Genomic DNA, 22646 nt, shown 5'->3' with positions numbered 1-22646 from the left:
CACGTGATGCTTTTCTGCATTTTGAAGTTGAGAACTACCAACCTAAAGGCTCTGAATGAGATTACAGAAAGAGGGGGAAACAGAGAGAACCTGGGGAAAGGTTCTTTAAAAGAAAGATAGGAAGAAAAGAAGGGGGAGGGATAGACAGAGATCAAAACACGGTCTACACCAGGATTTCTCAACCTCATCACCACTGACATGTTGGGTCAGATAATTCTTTGTTGTCACGTTCTGTCCTGTGCAATGTACAATGTTTAGCAGCATCCCTGGCCCTCTATTTCCTAGATGCCAGCAGCATCCCCAACCCCAAGTTGTGACAACAAAAATATTTCGGGACTTGGACAAATGTCCCTGCTGGAGGTATAATGGCCCCTGATTGAGAACCACTGGTCTACATTATGGAAGTTGATAAAAACAAGAACAGTAAGCTAGAAAGATAATTAAATTCCTAGACTCTATAAAAACCAATCAAATGAGAATTGAAATAAGAAGCATGCTAATTCATTACACTCCTAAAGTTAGTTTCCTTGATAGCAGAAGTCATAAACTGGAAAGTGAGCTAAGTGTAATTTAAAAACTTCATTTTCATCTTTCGGAATTTGGCATATCTCACACAAAAATTTGTATTTCTTTTTTTCTTTTAAAGATTGGCACCTGAGCTAACAACTGTTGCCAATCTTCTTCTTTTTTTTTAAATGGCTTTTTCTCCCCAAATCCCCCCAGTACGTAGTTGTATATTTTAGTTGTGGGTCCTCGTAGTTGTGGCATGTGGGACGCCGCCTCAGCATGGCCTGATGAGCGGTGCCATGTCTGCGCCCAGGATCCGAACCGAGAAACCCTGGGCCACCAAAGCGGAGCACTCAAACTTAACCACTCAGCCATGGGGCCAGCCCCCAAAATTTGCATCTCTGATATCAAAAAGAAACTTAAAATCTGTCAATATCTGCCCCTTTTCTCCCATGGCAACAAATGGCTAGAGCTGAGAACTGGCCACTCCCTTTAGCTGGAAAACTGCAGTTTTTCCCCTATGCTTTATAGATAGGTGAATTCTACACAAAATTCCTTCTGGAAGTCATTAGTGTTGTAAAAGATTAGAGCCTATCTACATACTAACACCTATATTTAGTTTCCTAGAAATCCAAATCTTATTATCAGTGCCACACTTTTTAACTATAAACATAATTTACAAGCAACATAGGCACCCACATACAGCCCACTAGAGGAGGTCCACAGTTTAGCTTAATCATAACATCAGGTTTATAACTCACAAGGTCAGGCCAAGTACCCTACACCTCACGCAAAGGGCGTATGTAACTGACTGACAAGTGCATATCCTGTATGTTAGTACACTCATAAAAAAAATGAGTAAAGACTGACTGATTTCAACATTCACACATTAAAATTCAAGCTGGGCTTTAAGCAATAGGCTCCTTTACTAACCATCCACTAAAAAGAATATTTGTTCCTGTGATGAAACAGGGTTTCCCAAAAACACAATCTTCCTTCAGCTGTGTGGCTGGCACTGCTCTCCATGGTCAACTTCCTGCTGACACCGCCTGGAGGTAAAAAGGTCCACACCCCTAGGTTTATAGCCTGTTTCTCATCTTCGGAAGTTGCACTTTCTTCCTTATCCCATGAATGGTGGCCCTGAGCCCAGCCAATTTAAATGTACAATTAAATATGACTACAACGTGAAGCAATGTCCAGGTATAACCTGTGCAGTGTTACTTCAGTCACGAGTGTAGTATCACGCAGTTCAGTTATGGAGGCAAACATTTTTCTCATGGATGAATACCTTATGGGTCCTCCCTGATAACATTCTCCTTTTTTCAGCTGGTAGGCCAATCTGTTTCCCAGAAGTGAGGCTGGAATACTATCTTTGTGTTTATGGTCATGAAAACAGAATTGCTTATTGCCGCTCTTCTCAACAGGCCACCCAAACATGGGCTGAGTATTTCTGTTAACCTTGGTGAAGTTCTTGGGAAGACAGGTTCTTCTCCCACCGGAAATCAGTACATATCCCTGACTTTGACCTTGGGTTACAACTGTTCTGGAGACCACGGATTTTAATGATTTAGTTAATAATCCTTGAGATTTACTCCACTGAGCTCCTCAACTAACCTTCATCTTTACCTACTCATCTTGGGTTTGACTCCTTTTGTTTTCTTTTCTTTCCACTACCTCCCAGCCTTGCTTTTGAACACTTATTTTAGAGGCTCATTCCTCCAGCCCTTTTACTCTAGGTCAATTATCCTAACTTCCCTTGACCTTGAACGTTGTGCTTCACTACTAACCATCAGACCTAGAATTCCCACCTTAACAGCAGCAACAGTTATCCCAAAATGCCATTCTCCCATGCTGGTGACAAAAACTGTGGCTAAGTGAGCTTAATCAAGAGGTTCAAACATCACTTAAAATTTCTCATTAAGGAATGAAGAGATATGCACGAGCTTTTCTGTAATATATTATCATTTAAGAAGTTGCCAAATTATACTATATAAGTCAATGTTAAGATCAAGACTTACGTGTTTTTTGGAAACTGTACCTTCCTGGTGCAGGGATGGAAAAAATAATATTTATACTACAACTTTCTTAAAATATCATGTTTGGAATCTTTGTTATGAGACTGGTTTAAAATGAAGTCTATTGTGCCTTTGATAACTGGATAGCCAAACTTAGGATTTTTTGCTAAATCCAGCTTAGTAACATACGAGCAAGGTTTAACTGCATGTTCATTCTTTCATTCATTTAGTCAATAAGCATTTATTAAGCATCTACTTGTGCTAAGTGCTCTGGATATAAAGACAAAAAGACAACTCTGTTCCTAAGAAATTCAAAGACTATTTGGCAAGAAATATCTATAAACCAATAATTATATTAAAATCTGGAAAGTGCTACAACAGAGGCTTTGGAATCACAGAGGTGGCACTAATTAACTTCATGTAAGGAAGTCATAAAAAGCTTTTTAGGAGAAGTCTTAATAAATTATATACATACATAACATCTTAGAGCTGTCTAAAAGGGAATGAACACTTGCCCCGCTGTAGAAAAGACTATCTGTGAGGGATGCACCTAATGCGGGGGTGATGAGGTTTTTGAGGTAGGTCTGAAACAAGTAATAGAAACTTAGCATTAGGGAGGAAGATGTAGGTTATTTAAGAACTGTGTGCACAAAGGCACAAGTGGAAGGTAACGAAGAAGAAATCAGAGTAGCTTTATGGAAAGGAGGGGTGGTGTCAGGAAGTAGGAAGAAAGGGGGGTGAGGTGGGTGAGTATGTAGAGGGCCCAAATCAGGAAGGTATCCGAGAGTGGCAACATGTTCTGTTGGACATAGGTCATTCCATAGTGTGATGGGCAGAATAATGGCCCCCTGAAGATGTTCACCTCCTAATCCCTAGGACCTGAGAATGTGTTACCTTACAGGGCAAAAGGGACTTTGCAGATTTAATTAACTATGGATTTTAAGATAAGGTAATTATCCTGAATTGTTCAGGTGGGCCCAATATAATCACAAGGGTCCTTACAAGTGAAAGACGGAGGCAGGATAGGCAGAGGAGGAGATGTGACAATGGAAGCTCAGATAGGAGCTATGTGTTTAATTTGGCTTTGAAGATGGAAGTGGGCCATAAGCCAAGGAATGTGGGCAGCCTCCAGAAACTGGAAAAGGCAAGGAAATGAATTCTCTTCTTGAGCCTCCACAAAGGAATGCAGCCTGTTGACTCACTGATTTTGGCTCAGTGAGATCCATTTTGGACTTCTGACCTCCAGAACTACAAGATAATAAATTTGTGTTGTTTTAAGCTTGTGGCGCCTTGTTACGGCAGCAATAGGAGACTCATACAGATAGAAGTGCAGCTGGCTCCCTTGTGGCCTTCTCATGCCTCTGGTGCAAATGAGAGATCTTTGCTGTGCCTGACAAAGAAGGCCCTGTCACTCAAATCAGCAAAGCTGACTTGGCAGAAACTGCCTCACAGCACTGAACCAAAGGGAGCTGCGGGCGGGAGAAGTCATCGACTGTGCAGGGGGCACAGTGGAGCAGGTGGCAGGGCTAGTCAAACAGGATGATGCCCAGAGTGGCTCAGAACCTTTCAAAGCACAGGGGTGCAGGTAGAGGTAGAAAGGGGTGTCGGGGGGGAGTTGAAAACAAACCAACATTGTGTTCACTGCTTTCTGTTCGCTCATGGGATCCCACTTATTTTGAATTTCAAATAACCTATAGGGAAGCTTCAGATTTTGTTTATTAAAGAATAAAATAAGTCAAGTATTTGAGAAAAATTGACCTATTGGATAGCAAAGCATGTTTGGGTACAGGGCAGTCAGTGAGCCTTAAATGAAATAAACCAAATCAAGCTAGCTCTTTTAAGTTTTGTTTTGAATCTGTTTTCAACTCCAGAGTATTTTAATCAATTCTCTTATATAATATTTAGAAGCTATATAAGGACTTCTCTTTAACCATAAAACAAGTGGAAAGCCAACAGTAGTGCCATCACTAATATTATCTGAAAACGTTTAATGATGTGACCCAAACTATCTCTATTAAGCAAAGATGGAGAAGTGAGTTAGGAGGTTATTTACTCTGAAGAACAAATAGCATGGAGGAGCAGAGATCTGCCTGAGGGCTTGGAGGTCACCATGCACACAGGCATTTCCTTCTAACCCACTGGCTACAAGCATGAGAGATGGCAACCATGGCGGGGGCCTTGGGCACCGTGAGTGTGGGGGCTAGATGTAACCCAGGCTCCCTTTTATCGCTCCTGCCTCTCCTCAGTGGGTATGCATGTCTATACATGTCCAGGGTCTGAGGTGGGGGCAAAGGACAGAAGTGAGGTAACAGGTGGCACTTTTTTGTTCCCTCTCTCATAACCAATCACAGACTTCTCCAGGTTCCCTTCTTTTCTCCCTCAATTTTCTTTCTGAGATTGTTCCGGACTTTCTCCTCTCTTTCCTTGCTCTCAGTTCCCCAGTAGAGAACTATAGGTCATTCTTTCTGTACTTGCCCTCTCTGAGGATAAGGAACCTACCTTCACCTTTGAGTTCTGAACACTCTGCCCCAAATATCTGTACCATTTAAATGTACAGCTTATAAAATATACTTAAAGTTATTGCTTAGGTAAGGCACAAAACAAGTAAAGTCAGTAGATTAAAAGCTAACATGGCCCTTTCTAATGCTATGTTAGGGTTGGCAAGAAAAATGTAAATACATTAACTTAAAATATAACTTTTAGGGGACTTCTCCCAATGAAGAAATATTTACCAAGTGCTGATTAGTGATTTACTTGAGAAAAACAAAAATAACATTAAATAGAAAATAATTGAAACTAAAGGACTTAAAAAAAATCAACAAAAGGGCTTACATATCCTAAGAAAAATGCTGCCAATGTTACAGCAACCCCTGGAACAGTGGTTCTCAGCTCCAGTGAACTGACGTACACATACAGAATTTTATAAAAGTAAAGATGCCCATGTGAAAAAGTAAAGATGCCCTTTCTAGTAAATTCACATTTACTGCATGAGAGTCTCTAGGAGCATGAGAGTCTCTAGGAGCAGGGAAAGGGTGAGGGTGTTCAAAACAAAGACTTGGGGACCGGCCCCATGGCCAAGTGGCTAAGTTCACATACTTTGCTTTGGCGGCCTGGGGTTCACCCATTTGGATCCTGGGCGCTGATCTACACACTGCTCATCAAGCCATGCTGTGGTGGCATCCCACATAAAAGAACTAGAATGACCTACAACTAGGATATACAACTATGGACTGGGGCTTTGGGAAGAAAAAGAAAAAATAAAATAAAAGAGGAAGATTGGCAACAGATGTTAGCCAGGGCCCATCTTCCTCACCAAAAGCATACCTAAAAATCAATCAATCAATCAACCAACCAATCAATCAATCAAAGACTTGACAGATGAATCTGATATGCAGTGAGAACTAAGAACAACTCTTGGACAGGATCACTTAATTACATAGTCCTCCTTGGCCTCTTCCTAGGATCCCTGTCATTCTCGTGTAATCTTTTGATTTTGGCTTAAAATTTCTAATTTGACTTGACTTTAATTTATCTAAAAATATGATTATATTCAGGACGAGAAAGTGTTTTTACTTCATGGGATTTAAGTTGTTGCTTAAAAATTTTTTAAAAAGTGAGCTAATTAACATATGCAAATATTTCTAAGTAACACGAAATGCCTTTCATGTATATAGCAAATAAAGATGAAACTGTTGGAATTTTCACAGGTGAATTAGACTAATTTTAGAATTAGAATGGTTTGGTTTGAAGATTGCTAGATTAAGAAAACGTTATGTTGAAAGAAATTTTCAAGAATTAAAAAAATTTTTTTAATTGTTCATAACAGTTTGTCTCCTAGTTTCCCTGGTGGTTTCTGAAGGTGAGTTCTGAAGAGGTTCTACGGGAAACAGTAACGGGTAAGGGTGGGTCAAGGACTGAAGGATGCTGACAGAAAGTTGGCTGCTAGAAAGTGGCTCCCTGAGTCCCAGCCTTTCTTCACAAATGTTTCCTGGTATCTGTTACCAAAGCTTCAGGAGAGATGGATGTGGTATGTGTTCCAAGGAGATCAACCAGAGCTCCCCCAGCAGTCCTCAGACTAGAAATAACTTAAACCTAAGGTGGCCAGAAATCTTTACAGCAAAGTCACGTGAAGGGCTGATTTGCTTAGACTGAGTTGAGAGGGAGCCAACATCAAGTTGAAACATCAAGACAAGAATCTTGTCTACTGGCAGATGCTGAAATTGGGACTGAGGTGGTCGGCAAGAGGAAGAACTGTGGGCCTTCTGCAGTGTGGGATTTCAGGACACAGACCTGCTCCTTTCCAGACAAGGTCCCACACGAGCATCGGTAGATGCCACAGGACCACTGGATGGGATCAACGCACAAAGGAAGTAACCAGGATGAACCAACCAAATATCGAGGGACAGAGTCACAGAAAGCCATCCTGAGGTGTCACCACTTTGTTTCAATAGATATGTCAAGAAGTTGTTGACAGGACTAAAGCAAAGAGAAAGAATTCTAGGGATTTAGGCCACCGTCAACACTAATGGTGATCTTAAGTATCCTGTTGCTAACTTTCCAATGCTTATCTGGCTCATAATAAATTTCTTCATTCTTAAAGATTAGCTCTTTGAAAGCAAGGCCAGTGCCTGCCTTCTCATTGCTACACTAACATCACATGGAACATGTGGAATTTCAGAGGCATGAGATGAATACTTGTCAAATAAGTCGATGAATGGATCATCAGAGATGCACTTTTTAAACACTATGATCCCCTCCTATTCAACTTAGATGAATCTTAATATAAAAAAATACTCAGGGGCCAGTCCCATGGCGTAGTAGTTCAGTTTGGTGTGTTCTGCTTCGGTGGCCCAGGTTTGTGGGTTCAGATCCCCAGCGTGGACCTCTACCACTCATTGGTGGCCATGCTGTGGTGGTGACCCACATACAAGATAGAGGAAGATTGGCACAGATGTTAGCTCAGGGCTAATCTTCCTCAAGTCAAAAAAAAAAAAAAAAGAGGAAGATTGGCAACAGATGTTAGCTCAGGGCAAATCTTCCTCAGCAAAAAAAAAAAAAAAAAGGTAACAGAACAAACTACGTATTTTCATCACTTCGTAAACATATTTCATATTATTACATTCTCAAAACAAACACTGTATAAAACACTGAAGGAGGAATACAGAACAATTACATTTTGGAGTTTCTTATTTTCATGACCTAACTCAGCAACTGTCTTTATGTTGTTGTTGACAGATCTTTTCAAATTAATGAAGCAGCACATTCTGAACAAACCATTTTTATTAGCTCTGTTAATTCAGCTTTTAAGAGCCTCTCTGTCAAAATGTAAATCATTCTTTTTTAATCAGTAGATAAACTGCTCAGCAAACGTCTGGACTCTTATTCCATCTTTATTCCCTCAATTTATTACAGAGAACTTTTACTCTCTTTACTAATCGCTGTAACGAGTATTTTATAATTTGATACATCAATAAAAATATTTTCAAAATCTGTTAGAATTGGAGTAGCCTTTAAAAGGTATATTATCTGTCCCAGAAAAATCATCACCTTAAAAGATTCTAATGAGGGGCTAGCTTGGTGGTACAGCAGTTAAGTTTGTGCACTCTGCTTCGGGGGCCTGGGGTTCACCAGTTTGGATCCCAGGCACTGACCTATGCACCGCTTATCAAGCCATGCTGTGGCAGGCGTCCCACATATAAAGTAGAGGATGATGGGTATGGCTATTAGCTCAGAGCCAGTCTTCCTCAACAAAAAGAGGAGGAGTGGTGGCAGATGTTAGCTCAGGGCTAATCTTCCTCAAAAAAAAAAAGAAAGATACTAATGATATTAACTATCATACATATTTACTACTGAAGACTGAAGGACTGTTAGAAAGTGAGTCAAATGGTTTACTGTACATTCTAGAGGTGAGAATTCAGAGAATTTTATTGTAAGATAAATAACTTCCTCTTCCCATCTTTACAATCACAATATTTTACTGTAATTGTGGGGAGAAGAGGATATTTACTCAGAAAGTCAACAAGCAGCAGATCATTAATCACTAGATTTTCAAATGAAAAAACATTAAATTATATTCCTCAGTGGACATACTTGCTAATTGAAAGTAAACGAGTTCAGTGATTATAACTTGGAGGAATCAGAGTGTGAGGTAGACGATACGAGTGGCTCCTCGAGAACAGGCAGGGACCTTACCCGGCATGATGGATGGCCCTTTCCAAGATGGATGAGTGTGGTAAACCCACGATGCCTGGATCTAAGCGGTTTGTTCTTCTTACCACTATCTCCACATCCCTCCACCTCCTACTCTTCCAGGACCCCAGAGCTCAGCCCCAATCTTAGAGCCTGGCATTCAGGGGCCAAGAACAGTTCAGGTATAGAGAGACGTTTTATGAGAGAATGCCCATCTTACACATTAACTGGTGATTAAAAAAAAGCTTAAGATTTGCCTTACTTACGCTCTCTGTGTTTTGTTTTAGTTTGCGCATTTTCAAAGTAGCCATATCAAAAAGCCTTGAACGCTAAAATAAAGCCCTAGTAGCTATTCCGAGAAGAATGAAAAGCTATCATTTTGCTTTGTCAGTCTGTTTGCTAAAAATTGACACCTTTTTACTTCTAAATATATGGATAACTTATGTGAATAAAAATCAGGTGTTGGAAAAATTGCTTTGATTTAAGGGAGGCGCCACAATTAACAGATGATTGTAATTGTTATAAGTTAGTACTGGAGATGCATCAATTACACTCGATTGCTATCTATATACTTATAGCTTTCTGAAAAATGGGGTCAAAATGTTTCTTGTCACAGGTCACCATGCTTTGTACCATACGGACCTGTGACCTGGCCATACGAGCCTGGGTAAGTTAAGGGCCGTAGAGGCAAAAGCAACTGTTTGTCTCCATCCTCTGGAGGACTCAACCCAATCAGAAGCTCTGTTCTGGATAGTGACCAACCAATTGGCCCCAATCGTCTCTCAGGAAGTTTGAATATGGACACAGGTGACAATGAAGCTGAGAAGTAGAGAGAGAAGGCAGTAAATAGGAACAAGAATAGTGAAAACCATGCGTAAGCAAGACCAACAAGGTGGGGAGGGGAGAGCTGGGTGGAAAGAAGCAAGTAAAAAGTGAAAAAATCAAAGAGAAAAGTCCAAGCAATTGAAAACCTGTTGTGTTCTAAATGACATCCCAGTACTTCACAAAGACTGTGAAAGTGTCAATACTCTTAAAACAAAACCACATCAGCTGAGGTAACCTGAAAGAGTGTAACATTAATGTGAAGCGCCATGAACAACCAACCAAAACGAAACCCCCCACTATCTTACCAGAGGGTCAGAAAACAAATGCGTATGACAGAAAATATCAGGGAGGGTGTGGAACTGGAAAGATGCTGGAGGACGGGCCAAAAGAGAACCTTCTATCTGAGACGCTGCTCAGAAAGAGGAAGGATGGCTCTGACTCTAAGTCTCTTGAGCCCACCAAGGCCAAATCACAAGATATCCTGGATCCAAAAGACTGGAAGGCTAAGCTCTCAGGCCCTTTAAGTAAGACTGAACTGACAACCTACCAGGATGGATGGCAAATGGATAAGTTAAAGGAAAAATGGAAGCATCAAAGGGCATCTGTATACCCAAGCAGAATGTTTCCAACATCCCTGGGTTATATATTTAAGATGACCCAAGAAAAGCAGCCTACTTGGGTAAGCTCACTGAGGCGTGAGTGTGTGCCCGCAAATGTGTATATTCTTGGGAAGGACGAACCCCTACAACAAAGGCCTGTATTGCTTCTGCTCCAAGATGTCATGAGTCGTAAAATAAGACACCAACTCAATTAGAGTTTTGAAGGAAACTAATAAAAATTAAATGTACAGATTGATTTCAAATTATAATCACAACAGTTAAAACTTGTGTTAAATAGCTAAAGAAAAAATACCTTAGAATTGAAGACATAGAGTAAATCTTTAAATTCTATCTGCTTTGGGACCAATCCTGAACTTTCCTCTATGAAATTTTGCAGGGTAAAAATACCAGTTATTGAATTCAAGTTATATGACCATGACAATTAATATGGCTTAACTTTTACATGAAGGCTCAAAAAACATACTTTCACTGATTTATAAAAATGTGTTCTTTTCCCCTCCACTGGACTGTTCAAAAGTCCCACTGAAATTCTTATCGTCTAGAAGCGAGAGGAATGGAAAAAAAAATCTGAGGAATGGTATTTCTTCATAAAACTTGGGACACTTGGGCTTTCCAGACTTCTACAGACTACTGCCTATCCTGCCTCAGGAGATCCTTAAAGATATAAAAGTTGCTTTTCTTATTGGATTTCGCATATTAAACCTACCCTCTCACTGGCATTGATTCTGTCATTTTTCTCACCAGACCTACACTGAGTGTGAGTTTCACAGGTGACCATGCCAACTAGTTGGCAGCAAGTTGCTGGCAGGTAAAGGCAATTTTCCTGAAGTAAAAAGCTCACTCTCTCTGGACTTGGTGTGTCAGTCATGATTCTGTCATTCTTCGGTCTCTAAGTCTTTTGTTTTTCACTCATTCTCCCTTCCAGTTTTTAAAGCATTTCACACCAGGAGACTTAGTGATGCCTTTCTCTCTCTCTCTCTCCCTTTTTTTTTTTCTTTTTTCCTCCTTCCTGTTCAGGGAAAACTCTTGGCCATGTGGATGTCTAATTCTTTACCTCTTGTGCTCAGTAGAATTATTAGTCTCACGTTTCTCTTCTTTTTCAGTTAAAAACTGTGAACTCTATTTTAAATTTTATTGTAAAACGTGGTAAAACATGTTTGCATCATAAATAAACTACAAAAGAGAGAGGAAAAATCTCATCCATAACCTTACTTCACCAACATCATTTTTGGTTATACTCTGACATTTCCTCCTAATCTTTTGACTCATGCAAATCTTTTCCTATATAATTGTGATCACAGATAAGTAACCTAAATACATTTGCATACTCATTTTTCATTATTAATTATTTTTCATCATTATTTCACTAATTTTTTCAGAAAGTAGTCTATGTTGTTATGAATTTTCAGAGCTAATAATTCATTGGCTGATTACTATTGCATTAAGTGGATGAATTTTAATTTAAATATCTTCCTCTCTTTGGTTCTATTCTTATCAGTAATGTACAAGAGTATCTATTGTTTTGAAGGATTCCCAGCATTAACATCATGTTTCCCTTCCTTTTTCACCTAGCTGCCTTCTCTCTGTCTTTAAAAACACAACCATATCTGCTGTTGCTGCTGCTTCTTGTATCTGAGAGCCTTCTCTCTTTTCACAGGACATGCTCCATTCCAAGAGGAAAAGGTGGACCCAAAGTGGCCCCTCTTTAAGGGCTCCTGCTAAACTGAGTAAAAGTGATTGCTGGGATTAAGGAAAGCTGCAGATAAGCATTGGAAGTGAATTCAAACCAGAATTAGGAATATTCTGCGACTTGTGAAGTCTATATCTTTAAAGCTATAGGAAGTAAGATTTTAATATTTTAGAGTCCTCATTAAAGGAATGTGAAAGCAAACTTCTTAGCATATCTAACGAAAAGTGAAATCAGGTGGGTGGTTTGGAAAAGAAGAAAGATGACTGAATTAGAATCCTTCCACTGCATTTTTCAGGTTTCTAGATGTGATCTTGGATTCCAGTTTCCTCATTTGTAAAATGAGAGGATTGGAATAGAACAACCTCTAAGATCCCCTCTATATTCTATGGCCAGATGCAAGCTAGAAGCATCCCAAAGGACTCATTCTTGGTCTGAGGGCCTCTCAGCTTTAATGCTATGCTTTATACTTTTTAGGATAAGCTCTAAAAGAGATGTATAGATCGTCCGCTTCAGAACATTGGTATGTATAAGTAGAGTGATTAATTCCTTTGGAGAAGGCTATGCAAAGCAATAAATTCTCATGTATATAGAACCATGACTCTTTTAGATCTACTAATAGGGACTATAGAGAGAGTGGCAGGCCCAGCTTGGGGCCAGAAAAGCTGTTATTTTCGTTTCCATTTCTGTTGACATTCTCACATTTTCTGCTATGTTTCCTTTGCATGCAGCCTAAAGCTCAGCAGGATTTTAAAGAAAAGGAATAGTACTTGTGGTAGGAGCAAGGGAGTGGATCTAGAGAAAAAGAAAGAGGCACATTTTATGAGAAATAAATTTCCAATTTCTGAGAAATACAGATCTACTTACTCTTCTTCCTTCTTTTCACTTTCTAAAGGAGAGGCTAGTTTAGGGACACGGTTAGGATTACATGCTAACCAGCTGATAGGATAGGAAAAAAATGATTCTAAAGTATTTTGGATTCCTGAAGTATTTAGAATGAGATGGCTAATTCTGTTCCCAGAGTCATGATCATTCACTAATAGAAAACGTCTTCCAAGTATTACCCTGGGTTGCCATCTGCCTTATCCGCCAAGAGAGGCAGTGGCGAAGAATGGTGCATGAAGAGACTGGACAGCCCTTCTTTGCTAGGAAACAGGGGTGAGCCTGGAACATGTATAAAAAGCTTTTCATTTAATTCAGTTCTAATTTTAAAAATTGCTTCACTTTAAAAGGTTAAACTTCATGTTATCTTTTTTTTGAATATAACAAAATTGCTTTCATTTCCTTTTCGCCCAAATTGAAACTCAAAGCGAGGCTTCAAAATAGATTATGAAAGAAAAAGTAAATTACAATGCACATTACCATAACTGGATAATTAGTAAAGGTTAATTATTTAATCCATGATCCAGAAGTGGTTAAATTACAACTTGAACCTAAAGAAAATATTACTTTCATAAATATTAATTTCCACTCTGCCCATTCTTGATTCACTACTTTCAATGACCTCAAGATTCAAAGTAAGCTTTCTCTCTAGTAAAATGTTTTACTAAAACCTATCCAGTATATACAGAAACGAACAACAAACTATGTGGATTTTTGTATCATGCACTGTGCTAAATCTGACTTCCAGATCATTATAGACACGTGAAAGAACCTGGGTGCCATGGCTGCTGTTAATAGATAATTTGGGCTATTTTTAAAAGGCCAATCTACAAACAGTGGACCGATGTTAGACAGGAGGGAGGATGCTTGGCTTTTGTGCCAGGAACAGAGCTTTGAGTTCTGGCTCTGCCACTCCCTGGCTTTGTGGCCTTGGGCCAGCTCTTTAACCTCTCTGTGCCCCCCTGAACTCACTTCTAAAATGGATAGATTAATAGCATGTGTCACATAGTGTTCTGTGAGGTTTAAAAAGGATGACACATGCAAGAGGTTTAGCAGAATGCTTAGAACACAGAAACCCTCGAAAATGTCAGGTAATCATTCATTCATTCAACACATAGCTATTGAACACCTACTTTGTGCCAGGCACTGTCCCAATCACTGGGGATGAAGTAATGAACAAAACTGATGAAAATCCCTCCCTGATGAAATGTATATTCTAGCACAAAACATCTCACAATTAAAGAGTGCTTACAATTATTTATTATTATTGCTAGACCAGTGGGTCTCAATGCCACCCAGGGGACACTCACTAAACTTTGGAGATATTTTTGGTTGTAACAACTTGGGGAGAGGGAATTGCTACTGGAATCCAGTAGATAGAGACCAGGGATGCTGATAAATATCCTACAGCACAGGGCTGTCCCCCAAAACAAAGAATGATCTGGTGCAAAACATCAACAGTGCAGAGGTTGAGAAACTCTGTTCTAAAGGTTATGTATGGACTCAGTTAATACTTAACACAATCTTATGAGGTAGGAATTATAAGTATTGCTATTTTATTGTTTTATAGTAAGCAATAGTAACTGTATTTTATAGAGTATAATTATATAATATTTACATAGTATATGTAAATATATATCTCTAAAATTATATGAAATTTATACATAGATACTTTACAACATACCTCAATAGTGTGTGTGTGTGTTTAAATTCAGATGGCAGATTTTACAACATTGATTTAGAGTTCATTTTACAACCAGTGGCTGTAGCCCTGTGACATCTAGAATTTAAATTATTAATCTGTCCCAATCCTCACTCGCACGCTTCACAAGGTGACCTTTGTGCCACATCTGCGCTGATTCAGATATTAGAACAAGGGAGCCGAGTGGTATCCTAGAAACACCAGACTGGGAGGCCAGAGATCCAGCATCTAGCTTCATCATCTCACTGGCTGTGGCATCTTTGGGAAAGTCATTTAACTTTTCTGGGCTCTGGAGGATCACCGTCACCAAAACATGGGGCAATAACGTCTTTCAGATCATGTGTGACAGTGCTATGGGAACCACCACCCGCCACACCACTGACATGTATTAAGTGATCACTTTCTTTTCACTGTACTCATTTAATTGACTCATTGACTCAGTGAATCCTCACCCCAGTGTACGAGGTAGGTACTCTGATCAGTGCAAGTTGAAAATAAGGAAACAGGGATAGGGAAACATGGTAATGTGCCTAAGGTTACAAGGTTGGGAAGTGGCAGAACAAGGGCTCTCCCCAGGCAGCCTGGCTCCAGAGTCTGCCCTCTGAACGAGCGTGGGCTTCTCTGGCTGAGCTATTGGTAAGGCACTCAGGACACATTCTCACATGTGGTCTCAGATGGCCACAGCGCCTCCTCCTCTAGCTTCCTGAGAGTCGCTATGCTCTGCACGCAGTCACGTTGACTCTCTAGTCCTGACTAGCCAGACAGTTGGTTCGTTCATCAACGCAAAGAAGGATGAAGTCTCTTTTTCTTTCTTTTTTGAATTACTTTATTTCTTTTAAATATGTAATACGGTACACAATACATGCATTAAATACAATACAAAATTCAAAGGCACAGACGAATATACAGTGACAATAATTCTCCTTCCTATTCTTGTCTCCCAGCTACCCAGTCCTGTTTCTACTGAGACAATCGCCGTTACTGGTTTCTCGTATATCATTCCAGGAATGTTCTATACAACATGTATTTTTTCTAAAACAGATATACAACTTGTAGTATATCAAACATACTATTTTACAACCTGATTTTTTTTCACTAAACACTATTTGGGAGATCAATCCATACAGAGTTCTCTTTATTCTTATTAATGTCTGAAGAGTATTCTGTATTTAATCAATCCTGAACACATGAATATTTAACGTATTTCTGATATTTAACAACGCTTCATTGAGTGTCTTATGCATATATCATTTCTTACATTGCAAGAATACACGTAGGATAAATTACTGAGAGTGAAACTGTTGAGTCCAAGGGTATGCGCCTTTTGACATTTTATTGAAATAGTTAAATTGCTCTCCATAGGGGTTGTATCAGTTTATACTTCCACCTAAAATATATGAGATCACCAGTGCATTTTACTTTATTTCTATATCATCAAATGATATATCATAAAAATGTTGTATTTCCACCATTTGTAAAAAATTGTATATTTTTAATTTGTATTTCTCTTATTATGATTCGATTGAGAATGTTTTCATGTGTTTCAAGAACCAATTGTATTTATCTATGAATGTTGTGTTCATATTCTTGTTCTGTTCATTCTCATTTTTCTAATGAGTTGGTTTTTCTTATGAAATTATAGGAGCTCTTTTTGTGAGAAATAAACCCTTTGTAAATTTCAAGTATTTTCCCACTTTCTTATTTATTCTTTGCCTTTCAAGTAATGTCTAATTTGTACGTAGTGTTGATTTCCTCGATTCTTTTCTTTCATGGCTTCTGGGTTTATTTCACATTTAGGTCTTCTCCATGTGGAGAGCATAAAAAAAAGCCCAAAAACCCATGTTTTCTTTTAGTACTTCTGTGGCTATATTTCAAAGTTTAATCTTTGAAAGACTAGAATTTATTTTTGTGGACAGTAAGAATTGGGATTCAAATTTCTTGTTTTCTGGATGGCTTCCTGCTTGCCACAATAATTTCTATTGAATAATCTATCATTTCTCCACTGATCAGAAATGCCAACTTTATTATATTTATTATATACAAAATTCTCATATTGAAACTATTTCTTGACTTTCTGTTGATCTGACAATCAATAAACAAATACACAAACTATTTTAATTACTATAGCTGTATCATATACTTTATTATTTGGTAGAGCTAGTTGCCCTCATTATTTATCTTCTCCAGAATTTTACTGGCTGTTCCTTAGGAACTTAGAATCATCAGTTGGTATTTTTGTTAGGATTGTGTTATATTTATAAATTAACTTAGGTAAAACTGACACCTTCAGGATGTTGAATCTTCCCATCCATGGACACTGTATGCTTTTGTGTATACATTATGTTTGGTTCAAGTCCTTTATCTCTCCACCCTCCTTTTGGTGAGCTCCTGTAACATTTTAAAGATTTTTTCATATAGGTCTTCCTTTATTATATTTACTCCTAGACTTAGGAATGAATTCCTGTCTGGTTAATGTTATCACATATAGGTCTTAATTCTAAAACAGACATGGTAATAAAAACTATTAGATATGGTTTTATGTAAAAAGTAATTCATTTTTGATTTGGTTTTGATTATGTGCCCAGCTCTTGAAACCTTAGCAAAAGCAGGTTTGAAAACTTGACTAGGACCATAGCCACACAACATACTTCTTTTTAACTGCTGCTAAGAAATATTTTTCTCCTAAAATGTTTTAGCACGAATATATAACTTGTTAGATTTTTAGAAATCTTTGCTCCACGTTAGCTTCATCTTAAATTTTGGGAGTACATGGAGCCTAGTGGTGTTATATTACATACTAACAATTTTTATTGAACTAAAAACACAAAACTTACCTCCTAAATTCATTCCAGCTTGAAGACATTTCTGAAGTCTGCAGGCAGGACAATTCTTCCGTCGAATCTTATCAATGATGCAATCATTTCTTCCAGCACATAAATAGTTGTGTTGCCCTGAATAAAATAATAAAAAACAATTGTCAAAATAAAGAATATTATGCTAATATAAAGTACCGATATGTATAATCAGAATATGAAACTTCCTCTTTCCTGCCTTGAAATCTCTTCTTCAAGAAAGTAGAATGGAAATATGATTAACAGATAATATAGGCACAGGAACGATCAGTCCAACATAGCTGAGACTTTGCATTACAGATGATAAGAATATTTCCAACAGGTTCTCATATAAGTAGAGCTACACTCCACCATTGTGTGAATTTTCTGATAGCTGCATGAGCTCTTTCGGGCAACAGAGCAAATTTCATTCAGACATCACAGCAGCACCAACGCAAACAAAGGCCCTGCTGCAGCTCTTTAAGCCGCTCTGCTGTCGACCATCTACACATGCGATTTCAACGGGAAGACTTTCAAATTATACAGCTAGAAATGTTTATTTATTTCATTCTGTAGAACAAACTAGAACTTAAAAAAACTCAGATGCGGGAATATGCTTACAGACGGGCATCTACTGGCAAAACGTAAAATTGTAGCCTAGCTCTATTATTCACTTATTTATTAAAAAAAAATTTATTGAAGATGTGCTATGTCCCAGGCACCAGCAGAAACACCGGGGACACAGCAATGAAGAAGACGGACAGAAGTACTTGCTCTTGTTAACTTTCATTCAACTGGGGAAGACAATGGACCACGGAATTAGGTAAAACATACAAATGCTGGACAGTAACAAGTTGAAGAAAAGGAACATACATCGTGGTGGAGGTGTGGGAGGATGCTGACATTTTAGAAAGTGCACAGGGAAGGCCTCATTGGAAGACGATTTTTAGATAAAGGTCTGAAGGAAATAAAGGCGCCAACAGTGTAGACATCTTGGGGAGAAATACACGAGGCAGAAGGAAAAGCAAATGAGGTATAGGCCGGGGAGGAGAGTTGGCAGGTTTCAGGAACCGCCAAGTGTGAAAGCGCAGAAAGAATGTGTGGAAAGTAAGAAGAGATGAGAAAAAAGAGATAAATGTGAGTCAGATCACACAGGCCTTAAAGATCATATTCAAGACTTTGACTTTTACTCCAAGTGAGATGGGGAGCCGCTAGCCTAGGGGGCTGGGAGCAGAAAAATGATGTGACTTACATTTAACAGGATCACTCTGACTGCTGTGCTGACAACGGACTGCAACGGACTAAGAACAAACAGAGGGAGACCAGGGGTAGCAGGCTGTCACTACAGACCAGGGAGAGACGGTGGGTTGGGTCAGTGCGGTAGCAGTGACAGCACTGAGAAGCGGTCAGATTCTAGATGCATTTTGAAGGTAGAGCTGCTGGGATTTGCTGATACACCAGAGAAAAAGGAGAGTTAAGAGGCATTAAGACTCTTGGGCTGAACAATTAGAAAAATGGAACTGCCATGAATTGAAATGGGGAAGACAGTAGGAGCATGTGGTTGATGGGGAACCACCACAGCTCAGTCTCGGACATGTTTGGTTTGAGATGCCTGAGAGGTATCTAAGTGGAAGTGTCAAGTTGGCAGTTAGATACACAGGTCTGGAGTTAGGGAGACGTCTTGGTTGGAGACGTAATCAGCTTGTGGTCATTATTTTAAGCCATGAGATTGGATGAGATCATATGGAGAGTGTGCATAGACTGGAAAGAGGAGAGGTCTGAGGACTGGTCACTGAAAACACGCAGACAAAGGAGAGAGGGAGTCTCACTGGCTCCTGTAAAGCAGTGAACAGGCTGTAAAGAACTCCCTTGAGCCTAGTACCATCATGAGCTCTTGTCTGAGAATTACTAAGTAAACTGCAGTACACACTCAATAAAAATAACGCGTACCAACTAATGTCATTAAAATAATTTAATCTAGAGCACAATCTCAGGAACATCATGGTAAATCTTAGTAATAATAATATCAGTAAAATAACAGTAATAGAAAAGAGACATCTGTCAAAGTGAAAAAACAAAACCCCACAATTGTAATAATCTAATGACTTTTTTAAAAACTGAAGGCTCTTAGTGAATATAAGTAGGTGTAGATAATTACATAAAGCCAATCAATACCTATGGTAAAGACTACAGTTGATTAACATAACATTTTGTGATGCTGCACAATATCTTAGGTAAGAGGTTACCACTTTTAAAAGAAAATTTTAAGGCCCTACTATGGCACTATCTTATTTAACTTTTACAATAACCCTACGGCACAGGTAAGGCAATTATCATTATTGCTATTGTTCACAAGAAGAAACTCATGCGAGAACAAGCAAAGTGATTTCCCAAAAAGGTGGAATTGGAAGTAGAATTCAGTAAGTCTGACGATATCACTGTGCCTTAAGGCCAGAGCCTTTTCTAAACATCAATTTGTAATATAATTTACTGGTGGTTCAAAAGGATACTGAAAGTGTTCTTTGGAAACAATAAGCAAAGAGACATCCCGTGAATGAGGCACATTCTACTTTATCACCCAGCATTTCCATCAGCAACCAGCATTACATGCCTTTTGCATGGTGTGAAATTGAATACAAAACCACAGATTTCACCTATAACTCACACTGAATTGAATAAACTTTCAAGTCCAAAGGGAAAATTAAATGTAATTTTAATTGAACAAGTCTTTATTGGGAAACTACTATGTGTGCAAGGCCACAAAACATTTGCACAGGAGGTTGGGGTTGTCTAAGGTTCTTTCTACTTCTGTGAATCTACAATTAAACGTGACTAAGTGTCTTAGATTGTAGGCACACAAGGCGGCATAAGAAATGGCCACTGTCCTCTCTACGCACTAGAAGATTTTCTTCTCTGGGTGTTCAAAAACAGAGACTTCCAAAAGCTGAGATTGCTCTATAAGGATTTTTTTTTTTTAAGTGAACACGCTTTAAAAATCCATGTTCCTATAATAGCTGCAGGATAATTTCCCTCCAGGTGCAACACGTGAAATCGTGTACTTGGTTTCTACCAACGAGTGTGGTTACTGCCACCAATTCATCTTCCACAAATAGGATGGGAGAGTTGTAAGGGACCCTTGCAGGAATGATATAAGAGTTTTCAAACAATTCTCTGTCATTTATATTTTTAGTTGTGCAAATATTAAAAATGTGAATTGTACCTACACAAATTGTTAATGTGTCCCATTCCTGAATCTATATTAAAAACAAATAAAAAAACCCGCAATGAAAACAAGAGAACGCATCTAGAAGAATTAAAAAACTTTTGATCATGTACTATGTAAAGACTGTATTCTAGTATTAAAATTGCTAATCCAGAATAAATCCCATCGGAGGCTTTTCGGGATAAATTATTTTCCACTATAATGCTAACATAGGGCAGACAACCAGAATGCTGGGGACCAAAGAGTTGAGGCTTTGAGGAACAAGCTAAGGAACTCAGATTTGATTCAGCAGGTGATGGGGTGTCACTGAAAATTCTTGCTTACAGAGTGTCAAGTCCAGAGCTGTGTTTTAGCAACATTAGTCTGAAGGTGATGTACTAGGTAGGCAGAATGGAAGTAGGAGATACTATCAGCAGTCCACTTGAAAGTTCTCAGAGATGGCCTCTACGTAAGTTAGTAGCTATATATTTGTCAGGACATATAGCCACAGGATTAATCCTATGGTTAAAAACAAATCTTAGTGGTAAAGGAAACAAAGATTTATTTCTCATTCAAGTAACATGTCCATTACGGGGAGAATTTCAGTTCTAGCAGTGACCGAACAGCTTGAATCAGATAAATCTCCTACAGAAAACAATTGTAAACTGTCCACTAAAGGAGAGAAAAAAGATTTGAAGGCATTGAGGAGAAACCAAAAGCAGGCAGAAGCTGGAGGAAATTAACTCTTGAAAAAAGAGAATCACTGTAGACAAGATTCACGTTTGAAGAGCTTTTTCCCTGAGGGTTTGTATTCCATTCAGTGTAGGGTGGATAGAAATTAGGCAAAATCCTCGGTCTTATTGGCCTGAAAAGGCAGAGAACAACTTTGGGACTGCCAGAATAGCTAGAAATAGAAGGAGAATATTCTGGAAAGGAGGGTGTCGTGGAGGGTGGAGGGAAATAAAATGTAAGTATTAACTTCTCTCAAATTTCTGGCTGACCCCTGAACTGAGCATGAGACTCCAAAGGGCCCAGGGGTGAAACAACAATTTAAGGCTGAAAGAGCTGAGTAGTTATTTCAGTTGCTTCCCATCACAGAGAGAAAGAGTTCAAATGCCACTAAATTAGAAGGACTCACTAAATACCCTAGGCTTTCCACTGAAACTCTAGAATGTCTCTTTCTTAGAAGGAAATACTGTATCCCAGGTCGAAGGCATTTACCCTAGGGTTAAAGGCACAATCAAAATAGACCTTTCCTAAAAAAGTGCAAAGCAAAGGCTTGAACAGGTCCAAGTGATCTCTCAGTAATTTAATTGACTACTAGAACAAACCGCTATACTCTTCAGAGAAATACAACAGAACCTGGTTTCTCCAGAATGTCTAGAATACAATAATACTTATTAGAAATGTTTAAAAATAGAAACATGTGAACCAGAGTCAACAGAAAAATTTTTCAGTAGAAGTGGACTCATAAATGCCCCAGAGGTTGAATTAGCAGATAAGGATTTTAAAATTAATATGTTAGATTGTACAAGAAAATATGAATAAAAGGGGTTAAGAAATGGGAACCAGCAGGACAGATCTGTGAAACTATAAAAGCAAATAAACAAACAAAAATAAACGGATATCCAAAAACTGAAAAATACAATATCTAAAATATTTCTTTGCTATAATTAACAGTATATTGGACACTAAACAAAAATGGAACAGCAAAGTTAAAGAAATATAAATAGAAATCATCCAAACCGAAGTCCAAAGAGAAAAAAATTTAAAAAATAAATGAACAAGGCATGAGTGGCTGTGGGACAGCATTAGATAATTTAATATGTTGTAGTTGGAGTTCCAGAAAAAAGAAGAACGAGAATAGGTCAGAAAAATATGTGAAAATTTCCAAATTTGAATAAAACAACAACCTACAAATCTAGAAAGCTCAGCGAATGGCCCAAAATATAAATATAAAGAAAACCACTAAGGTAAAACATAGTTAAATTCCTAAAAAACAAATATAAAAATTCTTAAAAGCAGTTGGACGGGGGTAAAAATTACATTACATAAAGGGGAACAAGGATAAGAGTAAAAACTGATTTTCTTTAATCAAAACAATTGGAGGCCAGAAAACAACATATAATATCTTCAAAGACCATTAACCCAGAATAACCAATGAAGACATTTCTCAAAATGAAGGT

The 22646-nt window shown here is 38.5% G+C and overlaps 1 protein-coding gene across 7 annotated transcripts in view; it reads right to left on the bottom strand.

The window, feature by feature from the left end:
• Positions 1–22646, bottom strand: part of NR3C2 (nuclear receptor subfamily 3 group C member 2) — a 325890-nt gene that overhangs the window by 80998 nt on the left and 222246 nt on the right. For all 7 annotated transcript variants that reach the window (XM_070611634.1, XM_008513775.2, XM_070611631.1 and 4 more), the window contains exon 4: positions 17262–17378. In XM_070611634.1, the coding sequence (XP_070467735.1) occupies positions 17262–17378 (117 nt within the window). The remainder of the gene's footprint in view (positions 1–17261; positions 17379–22646) is intronic.

Source organism: Equus przewalskii, chromosome 2 (assembly GCF_037783145.1).
Source record: "Equus przewalskii isolate Varuska chromosome 2, EquPr2, whole genome shotgun sequence".
In the NCBI taxonomy this organism is placed as follows: Eukaryota; Metazoa; Chordata; class Mammalia; order Perissodactyla; family Equidae; genus Equus; species Equus przewalskii.
This window is presented reverse-complemented; position numbering and strand designations above follow the sequence as displayed.